Below are 13615 nucleotides of genomic sequence, written 5' to 3'. Positions count from 1 at the left end.
ACGAACACTTCCTGGAGTAACATTTTTTGAGACAATAGATTAAGCAGGTCTCTGGACAAAAAAAGAAACATTTTCAACTATTTACTTCTTATATTCAAGTCAAATATTGGGATTTCTAACTGTATAAGCTGACATTTGTTCTCTTTTAAAGATTAAATCTGTTGCACTATAAGAATAGTTATAAAATTAGAAAAGTATCCTGCCACTGATATGGGTATGAAGCCATTTGGTGTTCATGTTTCCTGGCTGTTGATGCATAAAGGAAAGCTTTTTAACAAAGTTCCATGAGCTCCTGTATAAATCCTACTATAGAGCTCTACATTTTCTACTAACATTTTATATATAGCAGCCTGAGAAAAATAACTGTGATGATGGATATCCATAGCAATACAGAGATTCATTTTACCACCGTTTAGTTAGTTTTCAGATATGGAAATTTGCTTTATTCAGGTATTATACCCCTTTCAACAGTTTCGGATTTATCCTGGCAAGAACAGCTACACTAGAATACTTAATCTGAAAGGGGTGTAAGGAGCAAAACTTAAGTTGACAGTTTGTGTAAATAACCTTAACACTAAAAGGTGTGATTTCAACTTTTTAATACATGAAGTAAAAAAAAAATATGCAGAAGCAACCTCTGAAGTATTCCTATCTCAAAGATTGCTTTCTCTGAGGCAAAACCCCCCGAAGTTTAAAGAAGTGAAGCTGAATTACTAAATTGAAAGAAATGCAAACATTAACTTATAGTAAAGCCTCACCATTAATTCTTTATACTATAAGCTGGTAATTTCTAAGCATTCCATTTCTAATTATCTGATGCTAGAAACTTCAGATATATAATTAAAAGTTATGACTTTTCATCTAAATATATATTATGCTTATATTACTTGAGTGATAAATACAATTTAAAAAAATTGGTTTCAGATTGATCTCTTCAGAAGCACATGAGGTCAAAACTAGAAGTACTAACTAGACATTTTTTGTGGAGATTCAGCTCTCATTTTCCACTAGAAAGAATGATACAATTAGGCATTTCTGATAAGCTCTCCCCTAAACTTAGAAATGAAATACACAGATCTGTCTCAAGACTTTTTTTGAACAATTTGAAGTCCAACCTCTTTTCTTTGTAGAAGTTGAAAGCCAGAAAAAACCCACCTGTCAATGTGACATGTACTTAACACTGTACAAGCTGGCAGCCACCTCAGTGAAATTTCAAAAAGCAGCTCTAAGACAGCATAAGATTCAAGACAACACTCTCATCACAGAATGCAGTTTACTTCTCTGAACATCTTTTTTAATACTTTTTTTTACAATTGCCATGTCATACAGAATACATTAAAGCAAACATTCAGAAGAAATGTACAAGCATGTGTGTGGTTGATATGCATTTGCCAGTCTGTATGAGAACTGACAGAACTGAGCACAAATGACACCTCTATGCTGCTATCCACAAATCCCTTGTACAAACCACTCCATTCCACTTGAACCTCACATAATGATTTATAAACTGGCATTTTGTATCTTTTTCCCCAACATTTGGACCAATTTTGATTTAAATAAATCGACATTCCACATATTTATAAGGAAAGCTTCCATTCCCATCTCTCCTTTCCAGCCTGCTTCAAAAACACCAAATTATTTATATACACAAAAGGAAGACACAAAAGTTAAACCAAAGAAGATCTGGCTATAAAAACAGATTTTGGTATGTGCTTGAGTGCAAAATACCCTGTACATCTCTTTAGCAATTGTGTAAATCAAAAACAGTAAATGGCTTGCTTAAAGTGCTCTACAACGAAGACTTTATAGACCAAATTTATCCCTAAACAAACACCCAAAACTCCCCCAAAAGCTTAAGATGCTAACATTAACAACCTTTTGGACCAAGGTGCTAGTAGGCACTCTTACACTATATTACTCATTAATTATTAAGAGTCAGACTCTGACATCAGTTACAGTGAACGCAAATTTACACTGATGTAACTGAAAGCAGAATGCATCTTCCGGTGTATATCATCCTCAAAAGATATAAAGGAGTCCCAAAAACAGAAGCTCCCTTTCGTATAAATATGTTATACATAAAAGACATATAGATACAAATATTCATTACAACAGCAGCTTAAAATGGTCTAACATTTCAGCTCTTGCTTCTATAATACTTTGCTAAAAACACATCGTAAGTAGGCAGAGGAAGTCTTAACAGTGCTGTATTAACTATTTGTGATACTACACACCCCAGAAACAATTTATGCACATTTTGAAGCCTTTAGTAGATCTTTAGATCTTTAGTAGTGAAAGTAGGTAGAAATTTTCGATGCAAAAAAGAATAAATAAATAAAAATTATTAAATATCCCATGTTTGGTACAAATACTTCATATTAAGTTATTTTTATACATTTGTTTAGAAAAATACACTAAATATTTCTACTTTCATTGGCTAAAAATAAGGACTGGATTATGTATATCCTTGTGTTTTTAAAGGCGGCAATGTCAATCGCAGTCAAGCTGCCAGAGGAGACCCCTTAGTGCCCATTCCCACAGCCCTTACACTGGCAAAGAGAGCCACTGTGGGGCTCATCACAGCTCTGGGTGGATGACCTGGTACAAATGACCAAGAAGCCCATGGCACACGTTGCATTTTCTCAAAAAAAGAAAATAAAACCTTTTGCTGAATTTTATAATGCACGTTTACTAAGGTATCAGTCTGACCTTCACACTTTTTAAAAAGAGCTACATTTACAAATGTGGATGCTTATCTGTTAAAGCCATCATTTGTTCCAAAAAATGCACATTCAAACTGTGAAATATTAGGAAAATACTCTTGCAAATAAACTATATAAAGATAAAATACACTTCAAAGATAGTATTTATCTTATTCTATAAAGTGCAGAGAAATCCTTCTAAAAAGGGAAATTACTACTTCCTATAAGAACAGTATAATTACAGCAGCTTTTGCATAGCATTATTTATAGAAAATTGAATTCTTTCAGTTGCTTCACGAGGAAAAGGATGAAAGAGTCTCTTCCAGTTCAGATCTTTCCTTGGACACTACTTTATTTTCTTCAGGAATGGTTGATGATACCAGATCTCCATTGACAGAACTTCTAGAACAGTGAGCAGATCCTATGAAGAGATCAATAAATATTTCATTTTCAAGCCCAAAAAATACCATCCAATCTGCCAATTATTCAATTTCTAAGTATTTCCTATACATAAGGAATCAGAAGTGACATTACTCTGGATTAATTCTGAAAGATTTCCATCAATATCATGCCTAAGAATAATGGAGATTGAGTGTTCAGCCAGTATAAATCAAGCAAATTTCTATATACAACGACTTTTACATTATGAAGGACAGTAATCTGTGAGGTGCAGACATATTCTTCATGAGGAATACAGGAACTCTTTTTTTTTAAAAAGAACTGATGCATCAACAAGCATGCAATTAAAGTATTTTCTATTATTAAAATGAAATGGGTGACAATGCAAGTTGGGTATTACTAGGTTACATGACAAGAAAGCAACAAAACTAAGATAACTGGCAGGTAGCAGAGGGAGCTTCTAAAACAGTAAAAGAAAGCTAAAAAAAACCAGAAGAACTGAGCTAGAGACTAGAGCTGCATAGTTAGAAACCAAAAAGGCCCTATATTAGCAGAAACTTGTAAGACAGCTTCTTCTCAGCAGTCCTAAGTCAGACTGGGAAACCAACACCAGAAGGCCCAGCCTTGTGTTATAGCAAGTCTGAGTCATACCCACTTACATCAGTGATCAGACACAGAACAGGATCTGAACTAAGTCTATTAGCTTGCAATACATACTGGCATACCCTATGCTGGGGGAAGATGAATGATGTGAAAAAGGTGCCACCATGCAACCTGTGCGCACCAAAACCCCAAGGCAATGGCACTGAAGTGTGAATACATGCTTCATGTCAGACTGTAAAGCATGACTAATACTATCCGCTCACATGGGCTGCAGCAATGCACAGGCTTCTTAAATGCAAGCGAGGCACTGGGTACTCAAAAAGGAAACAGAACTAGTGAAGAACTAGTCAAGTTAAGCTCTGCCTGAGAGGAGTTAGAATGGAGTCAAAATGACAGCAAGATTCAAAAGGAAAATCCACAGAACTGGCTACTAACTCATTCAGCACATCTGATTAGGAGGGAATAATATTCTGATCATGCCCTTTATTACTGGCAAGGCTGTACACCTTCAGAACAGTGCTGTTCTCTACAAAAGGCAAAGAGCCACTGAAATGAACCATTCTTCCACAATGCACTGGGTGGAAACTACCCCCTCACACAAGCAGGTGGCAAACAGCAGTATTCTACACATCACCCATGTAAGAGTTTATTCGTGAAACACCCCTCTCTGATTATGTCTCTATTTTATCTGGCCAGTAGTCTCACTGATTTCAATATAACTACTCCAGCTACAACGTCCTTTTTAATAGGGATGGAAGCCAGCACAAGTCAGCCAGCTAAAAAACTATAAAAGTGCTTTGATTTATAATACAGCAATCTTACAACCAAAACTTTATGTAACTAATAATAAAGTTTTTTCCTTGTGCTGACACCAGTGCTAGAACAGCTGCTGTAAACAGGGGAATAGATTGTACAGGAAGATACAGGGAAAACTAAACCCCTCTCCAACTTACTCTGAGAATCTTCAGAAGGTGTATCACTGTAAGATTCTGTATCTGAGTATGTTCTTCTGCGTCGCTGAGAGAATTGGTGAAGAGATGAACCTGGTTCTTTTACAGAATGATTAATCCTATTAAAAAAAAAAAGAGATCTATTAGTAAGAAAAATCTCCTCCTGATGTCCAACCTGAACCCACAAAAATTTAATATACTTTAAATTTGAAATAACTTCCATGCTTTGAATAGATTGCTAATTATCAATGGTTTTCACTATACTACACTAAAAAATGGCAGAGTCAACAGTCTTAAATTCACAGCTGTAAAGCTGGGAAATGAAAATAAAAATGTTACATAATCTTTGATTGCAGAAGAAAATAATTTGAGTGTCAAATACTGATCCAAAAAGAATGTTTGCATTTCAAGATCTAGGTCTAATTCCATGAACTTGTCAGAATAAGTAATTTACATAAATTTTCTAGCATGAAGAAATTTTTGTAGTATATTAGAAATAGCAGCTGCATTATTTGCCACCAACACTGATAATCTGTAACCTTTGTTTTCAATCAATTTATGATTTTTAATTTTTTTTCCCCAAGCAAATAATTGTTCTCACATTTTGATTTTAATGCTAGCAAGTTCATGGAGGTCTTCTAAGGCATAAGAAAAAAGCTTAATGAAACAGCAAATTACCTTTCTGAATAGCAAGGACCAGGATGGCTAATGGAACGTTTCATCTAGGGGAAAAAAAAATTCCAAACAACAAACCACACCAAAATGTTACAAGCTACTTGTAAGAATAATAAGCATATCTACATTCTTTTTTATTTTATTTACAGTCTATACAAAAAGAGGGCAATTTTTTTTATTAAAAGCCATTCTTACTTGAAAATATGATTTAACTGTATGAAAACAGACCAATTGCCATCAATATCAAAAGTTTTAGAACATTCACACACAAAATAGTTTACTACAAAAAAATACTACCTCATTTCTATAGAATTCATTCCCTCTTGCACCAAAGTTACTCACAGAGCCATTTGTTAATTGTTATGATATACAGAAGACATTTTTCCTTTAACCAACAGAAGCTTAAATTCCTCATTACACAGTAAAGCCAAATCCTGCCTCTTGATTCCTTGTGGTTTCTCTGATATCACTGTCTCTATGCATATCAAAGAAAGTTATTAGTTTAAATCATAATGATCAGTTTTGTAAGTCAACTGATTGAAGATAAAGAGACAAAAGATGCAACTGCAAAGAAAGAGACTCCCACAGCAAAATTCCAAATTATGGCTCCTCTTGGAATCCATACAGATAGCTGAGAAAACATTTAAGATTTCCTATACACTGTCCTTCTAAGGCAAATAATCAATAGTGAATAGTTATGCAATTAATGTCTCTACTATTATTTATCTTTTTGTTAAATAAGGTCATAATAGATTAATACAAACATCTTGAAACATATGCTATCTTGCTGAAGTGGTTCAAGCCACAAAGCATTTAAACAGGAGGTGAGGTTATGAAATTTTCAGGATCAGTGTACAGCCAACACTCAGAAAAAAACAAAGTTGGATTGAAGAAAAGTTAAACCTCATTCATTTATGAGACACCTCATTACAGGGGCTTGACATTAGGGTCAAGACAGCTGTCTTACTCTGATGATGTAAAGGCTAGCAAATAAAGACTGGGAATGGAAAATTATTGATTTATATTTAGAACCAGTATTGATTTTGAACAGAGTCAAGATTTCAACTGTTGACATCATAGCAATAGCAATAGCATAGCCTTCTGTCACTCCTCCCCCCAGTCCAACTAACAACATGACACTTAGAAGATAGTATTTCAAAATGTCTAGACCATTTGAATAGGTGATGGTGACACAGGAGAAACCAAGGGATCAGGGTGAGGCAGCTGGAACATTTCTGGCTTAAACTTGGCATTAGCAATCTTCACACATTCTTCAAGTGTTGTGATGAATGTATTACATGTGGCACTAAGCAAGGAAGAGGCTTCATTCATGTTCTGAAAATAAATGAAAGCACAAGCATAAGCAAAAAAAAAAGAAAATATGCAAATACAACTCTCTCCCCCCACCATTCCCACACACACTAAATTTCCCTCATTACTATTAAGAACTTCCATTTCCCAATGTATTTAATCACACCTTACAATGAGGCCAATTTAAGCAACCAACGTGGCAGCATTGCAATTTCTTTCTAACATCTGAATTTCTTTAGGGTACCAGCCAACAACACCTTACTGCAAAGCATGTACCAGAGTGACCAGCTGATACCAGATGATCATTTAGTGAAACAAATGAATTGCAGCAGAATGTGTGAATAGTCTTATTACTTCAGAGCAAGGAGCCTGCAGGTCAGTTTTGCCTCCAATTTGCTCTGTTGGGACTAAGCATCAAGCCCTTGTTCTGCCCTAAGTGACCAGTAAATGTCCCCACCTTGCTCGAGAGCGTAAAAATGAATCCATTCATAATTTCCAGTACTAACTTTGATTCCAAAGCAGAAATACAATCTAGTATTGTACTAGTGCAGTACTAGTGTTTTAGTACTGTACTGGTGCACTGCAGGTTTCCAATATCTGTAACACCAGCTTTCACCCCAAAAAATGGAATACCATCCTACACGGATAAGCAAGAATGGACAAACAAGATTGTTTCACCTATGCTGGCCTTAACAGAGATGAGAAACAAGACAAAATATTGCATTGCTCATTAGACAGCTCTTCTGGCCTTTCCACAAAATGGCTCAGAAACATAACTGCTCCTAAAACAATTACATTTAAACCATGCAGGTACTTTACACACAGAAAATCACTGTTAGTATATGTTAACACACGCACTCAAAAATTGCACTTAGGTTAAATCTCCCAACATTAGGGAGATGAAAAAAGGTGTAAGACACCAACAGTAACTTGAGCTGTATTATATAATTAGGTTCTCCAGTGACACTCTAGAAATTCTGTACCTCAATGCTGGGAGGTGAGCGAGTCTCATCATGGTGAACAAATTCTTGTATTGTATGAACTTGCTGCATTAAAAGATCACAGTAAAGACGAAGTTCGGACATTTTGGTTTTAAGAGATTCATTGGTCTCACTTATTTCTATTAAAAAAAGGAAATCTCAATTAATTGCATACAACGTATGTACACATTTTAATTTTTAAGCACTTTTCATTTAAATAACAATTAAAAAATTCAATTAAATGTCCACTTAATTTTGGTGAAAACTGGATTCTGCAATGAGTCAAGAACTATAATTCAAGCAGACAACAGTTCCTGCTTTTGGGGAACTGATACTAATATGATGATTATTATGAAAAAGGCATATTACCAGGAAAAATAAAGTTCAAGTCTTTCTTACCTGCAATGCAATGCACAATAAATGTATTGGATAAAATTTATGCCCACCAGAGTGGCTGGAAATGGTTACATTAAGCCATCCAAGAAAAAATATGGGAAAAAAAAGTAACTATAAAGACCCAAAATGGCAGAAATGAAAAGGCTTCACAACAGCTACAAACGGTACATTTGTTCTTGTGGCACTAATATGATGCTGGTATTTCAGCTTCTTAAGACAGAAGTCACCTTCATTGATCTCTTCTAACTCAAACATCAAGGGGGAATTTACAATAGAGATGACTAGAAATAATTACAATTTATATTAAAAGACAGTAGTACTGACTTTGTACTACAATATTTGCACTATGATTATCTGAAAACAAGCATCTGAAAAAGTGGTATACTCTAGGTAACACACATACCTTTTTCTTTTTTTGTTCTGGTATCTGCTAAACAAGCTTTTGCACTCCCCAGAGCTACCAGCCATCTTTGCCTTTCAGCTGCATTAACTGCTTTCATATAGAAATGTTGCTCCCCTGGGATGATTAGCTCCATTCTCGTGTTGTCTGTTGCGTGAACTTGTGATAGAAGGGAAAAAAATTCTGAACAACATAATAACATCAACTTGGTAACAATTATATATTAAACACTAATCAAAGCATTTTAAAATGTTTATGACAATCCCACAGTAACACAGTAAATCACAAAGGACCACTGCCAACTAAGAAAAAGCCCAAAGCTGCTCAACCTTTCTGTCCAGCACACCTTCAAGTCAAGAGACTTGACACTGAGCAGTGGCCAGAGTCAACTACAGGGGGGTTCCATTTCTACATGAATAATATACTGCGTATCAGTCTTTAATAATTGCTGGTCTAATCATGGCAAACTGAAGACCTTTATCACAAGGACAGGTATTTACCAGAGGACAAGATAAAAACTGAAGTAATCTCTCCTAGATGAAGTCTGGCCTCAGGTTGCAGAATCCTAGAACCAAGAACTGAGGTGGAGTTTGTTTACAGTCTATTATATTCAGTACTACATTTCTAATTGAATTCTCTGGTGAGTTTCATGTTATGAACTACAGTTCCTCCAGATCTAATCCCCACTAGTCATGGATGCAGGAGACTCTCTCAAATCCAGACTTCAACTACTATCTTTTCTTCACCAAAAGGACAAGATGACAAGCAAAACGAACAACTGGAATGGCCAAAAAATAAAAAAAGTGATCTCCCCTCTTCACATCACTGATTTCATCTACACTAAGCAAAAAGGACATGAAAAATACTTGGTGGCCCATCCAGTTTTTAATATTACAAGTACCCACATCACAAGCCCAGTCATCTGCAGGGATCTGGAAAGAGGTCAAGAGTTAACAGCAATGGAGAGTTAGACAACGCCACACTATTAGCCAAGGAGGTTGACCTACAGCTCAGACTACACTAAAGACTAAATTCATAGCTTGACACAAACAGTTCACATACTAACTCAAACATACCCATCACCCGTGCCCATGGGCAGCTAATATTTGTGACAAAAGTAAAAATGACCCAGGAAAACAAAAGACTTAATATCTTGGGTTTATGAATCTCCCCTTTTGGGTCACCACTGCTGCCCTTCTGGAAAACTAGTATCCATGATTCAGCCTCTACCCCTGGTTCTAAGAGGGAAAAGCAGCAGAACTAAACAACTAGCTGAGGTAACTTCAAGCATGAGGCACACACACACAACTATTTAAAACAAAAAATAATACATGGTGGGTTCCACATCTCAAAACAGAGCTCTAGTCACGTTTGTTATTATTTGTGAACTAGGAAGCAGTCACACTGGACTACAGATAAACAGAAGTGGAAAAACTTGCAAAAATGTACATTTGGTGATCTTTTCTGTTTCCCTGGCAGTTAGTCTTTCCTCAAGCAGAAAACTATTAAGTCTTACCTTTTATTTCACACACAGCCATCTTTATACTTCCTTTGCTGCCTTTGCAAACATCATCCTGGGAATCATAGTAGGACAATATCCCATTGTCTAAAACAAACCATCGTGGCTGCCAACCTTAGCAAGATCAAAAACAAGAAAAGGAAAGTTGAGTCTAATTACTAAATTGTATATCAAATTCATCCCTTTGGCAGTTAAAATATTTATTAAAGATGCAAACATTAAATTACCCTTGTAACACAACAGAAAGCAGCCAATTTGTGCAGTCTGAAGACCAGAGCTGCTCTATACCTTGGAGTACTAACTGACAGGAAGCTCAACATGAGTCAACAGTGTGCCCAGGTGGCCAAGAAGGCCAATGGGATCCTGTCCTGTATCAAAAATAGCATGGCCAGCAGGACCAGGGAAGTGATCCTTCCCCTGTACTCTGCGTTGGTGAGGCCACACCTTGAGTACTGTGTTCAGTTCTGGGCCCCTCAGTTCAGAAAGGATATTGAGGTGCTGGAGCGGGTCCAGAGAAGAGCAACAAGGCTGGTGAAGGGACTGGAGCACAAGTCCTATGGGGAGAGGCTGAGGGAGCTGGGGTTGTTTAGCCTGGAGAAGAGGAGGCTCAGAGGTGACCTCAGCACTGTCTATAACAACCTGAAGGGAAGTTATAGCCAGGTGGGGGCTGGTCTCTTCTCCCAGGCACTCAGCAATAGAACAAGGGGGCACGGGCTTAAGCTCTGCCAGGGGAAATTTAAGTTGGATATCAGAAAAAAATTTTTTACAGAGAGAGTAATCAGGCATTGGAATGGGCTGCCGGAAGAGGTGGTGGATTCACCATCCCTAGAGATTTTTAAACACAGATTGGACGTGGCGCTGAGTGCCATGATCTAGTAAATGAACAAGAGTTGGGCCAAGGGTTGGACTCGATGATCTTGGAGGTCTTTTCCAACCCAATCAATTCTATGATTCTATGATTCTATAACCAGAGTAATATTTCACTCCCATTCTATTTGGATGGAAGATCATCAGTATTTGTTTTCACTATATTCCATTCTAAAGAAAAATTAAATTTTAATTTAGCCACCAAGGAATCCCGTTTTGAAGGTTGATAAATTACATACCTCTGAAAAACAATTCTCATTCAAGTATAGTCAGGTAGACTTTCTAAAGTCTTGCGGGAACTTCTTTGAAAGATACAAATAAATTACTGATGTCACCAGCTGCTATGCTATGGTCTCCTCTGCCTACTGCATTTCAGAGAAAACTTTGTATTTCACACCTAAGTATTGACACACCATTTGGTCTCAAAGCAGTCCAGTTCCATCACCCAGCAACGATTAAATGTCAGACACTGTGAAGTCATGGTTTATGCTCCTAGGTCCATCTGTCAGGACAGTACACACCAGCTCCTCTGCTAAGGTTATCAGCAGCTTTGCATTAGCAAAATAATATAATGATCTCTGACTTCACTACACCTACAAAACAGAGCAGTTTATGCATAGACACAAATATTTTTGAGAACTCCATGCAGCATTATACCACACAGTAAATTATTGTCATGGGCCTTCTTGGATTAAGGTATATTAGCATTAGGGTTTTTTTCTTTCCCTTTTTTTTTTTAATTTCATAAAACCCAACACTCCCTGGAATACAAGCCCTAATTTCTAATGTAACTAAATGCAAAGCATTTTGCCTAGTAAACCACCTTTGTTTCTAAAAGTAACATCACACTTAAATATTCCAGTAGAGCATAACAATTACACTGGCCCATTACAGCATGGGTCAGCTACACAATAGGAGCAGATTATCCCTCTATTTTACAACTCAACACCAAAATTTAATTTCCTGCCTGGCTTAAGGGTTTGGAATGACAGTAACTGCATGGCCAAGAACTCAATGTATTTGCTGATATCACAGTGTGGCTGACCCATGGTGCTTCCCAAATGCCATCCCAACAGAGCAAGCTGCAGCAACAGTGTATTTTAACACAGGAGGCTTTATCAGGTAACAAACTCTTGAAATCAGCTAAAAGCTTCATTCTATTCACATTTTTATGATGCTATCTTTATAGAATCATTTAAGGTTGGAAAAGACCTCCAAGATCATCCAGTCCAAGCTTTGACCAGGGACCACCTTGCCAATTAGACCACAACACTATGTGCCGTGTCCAGTTGTGTCTCTAGGGATGGGGACTCCACCACTTCCCTGGTGAGGCTGTTCCAATGCCTGCCAACCCTTTCAGTGAAGAAACTCCTCCTGATGTCCACCCTGAACCTCCCATGGCACAGGTTGAACCCATTTCCTCTCATTTTGTTACCTGGGAGACCAGCCTGACCCTCACCTTTCTACAATTTCCTTTCTGTGTTATAGTTACAAGATCAACCCTGAGCCTCATCTTCTCCAGGATAAGCCCCCACAGCTCCCTCAGCTTGTCGTCATGACCCTCTAGACCCTTCCCCAGCTCCACTGCCTTTCTCTGGACACGGTCCAGCACAGGTGCCAATACAAGTTGTAACAGTAATTGAAGAAGTGCAAGACCAGGCCTCATTACATCATATCACCATTCCATGATAAATAATAACATGTAATTGGTTTTGGTTTTATTTACTAGCTATAAAAGTAAGCATACATGTCTTTTTTAAATGCAGAGTGGTAACTAAAAAGCAAATCCACAGGAACCAGAGGGCAAAGAAGATACTGCTAAAGCAGAACACGAGGCACGACTAAGCATGGTCTGTGATCCAAGGCTGATCTGCTCTCGAGAGACAATCAGTCCTCTCATAGGGTCAGAGGAGAAATGGGTTTCACCTTGACAGCACTGCCTGTCCATTGCCTTCTCCAGAGCGAGACAGGATCTCTATCACAGCACACGATCAGCCAAACAAAAACAGAACTTTGCTGGCAAATACTGGCATTTGGTGCATTTTTTGTCTGCCGGGCTTCTAAAAATGCATTTCGTGAAACTAAAGTTTATCACATGTTTTACAAATCGGGACACCGGAGCTTCCTGCAGCCTGTCCTGCTGAGAGCAAGGCACAATCCAGGTCATGACAGAGACTCAGCCACACCGTTCCCGGTCCCAGGCTGGAGCCCGTGCCCCCCTTGCCCGCGGGCAGCGCAGGCGGCCGCCGTCAGGCAATGCCCGGCCCAGCACCGGCTCAGGGCTGCTGGCCAGGGCTCCGAGCACCAGCGGCGGGCGATGTCTCAGCCAGGCCCTTACCAACAGCTCTGGCCGCCTGCGGGACCTCCCGAGGCAGCAGCGGCGCGTCACGGCCGAGGCCGAGCCCCCGCAGGCGCCGCGGGCCGGGCCCCCTACCCAAACCCCACCGGCCAGCCCCGGGCACGGCCCCCCACGCCTACCAGCCAGGTAGTTGGTCCACTTGTACAGGACCCCCTCCATTGCTCAGAGCCCGGCGCCGGGCCGCATCCTCCTGCTCCGCCGCGGGGAACGGGCGGCTGCGTCTGCCGCGGGGACGGCGCTCCCGCCCGGCCCCGCCGCTGCCTCCCCTGCACGGAGGCGGAGCCGGAGCCGGAGCCGCTCAGCTCAGGCGCGGCGGCCGCGGCGGCCCCGGCAGCGCCGCCCGCCCCGCGGGGTGCTTTGCATCGCCATGCGCTGCCGGCCCCGCCGGCCCTTCCGACGTCCCTTCCACTTCCTGAGCGCGGGGGGCGGCCCGAAGCACCGCCCGCCCCGCGGC

General features: G+C 39.3%; 1 protein-coding gene across 1 annotated transcript; it reads right to left on the bottom strand.

The window, feature by feature from the left end:
* Window positions 1–1254: 1254 nt before the first annotated feature.
* PLEKHA3 (pleckstrin homology domain containing A3) lies at window positions 1255–13588 on the bottom strand. Its single transcript, XM_071561761.1, has 8 exons — window positions 13281–13588; window positions 9933–10049; window positions 8420–8575; window positions 7624–7760; window positions 6500–6664; window positions 5333–5376; window positions 4658–4773; window positions 1255–3123 (listed from the first exon to the last, which is right to left on the bottom strand). The coding sequence occupies exons 1-8, from the start codon at window positions 13318–13320 to the stop codon at window positions 2996–2998; spliced, it is 903 nt and encodes a 300-aa protein (XP_071417862.1). The 5' UTR covers window positions 13321–13588; the 3' UTR covers window positions 1255–2995.
* Between the last annotated feature and the right edge of the window lie 27 nt (window positions 13589–13615).

This window comes from Pithys albifrons, chromosome 8 (assembly GCF_047495875.1).
Source record: "Pithys albifrons albifrons isolate INPA30051 chromosome 8, PitAlb_v1, whole genome shotgun sequence".
NCBI classification, from domain to species: domain Eukaryota; kingdom Metazoa; phylum Chordata; class Aves; order Passeriformes; family Thamnophilidae; genus Pithys; species Pithys albifrons.
Note: the sequence above shows the minus strand (reverse complement) of the source record. Positions and strands in the feature narration are given on the sequence as shown.

Excerpts from the sequence above, each read along its gene's own strand:
- PLEKHA3 (XM_071561761.1), bottom strand. The coding sequence starts at position 13,320 with ATGGAGGGGGTCCTGTACAAGTGGACCAACTACCTGGCTG. Across the intron at positions 10,050-13,280 it reads GTGGACCAACTACCTGGCTG|GTTGGCAGCCACGATGGTTT; the intron begins GTAGGCGTGGGG and ends GATCTTGCTAAG. Across the intron at positions 4,774-5,332 it reads GGTCCTTGCTATTCAGAAAG|GATTAATCATTCTGTAAAAG; the intron begins GTAATTTGCTGT and ends TTTTTTTAATAG.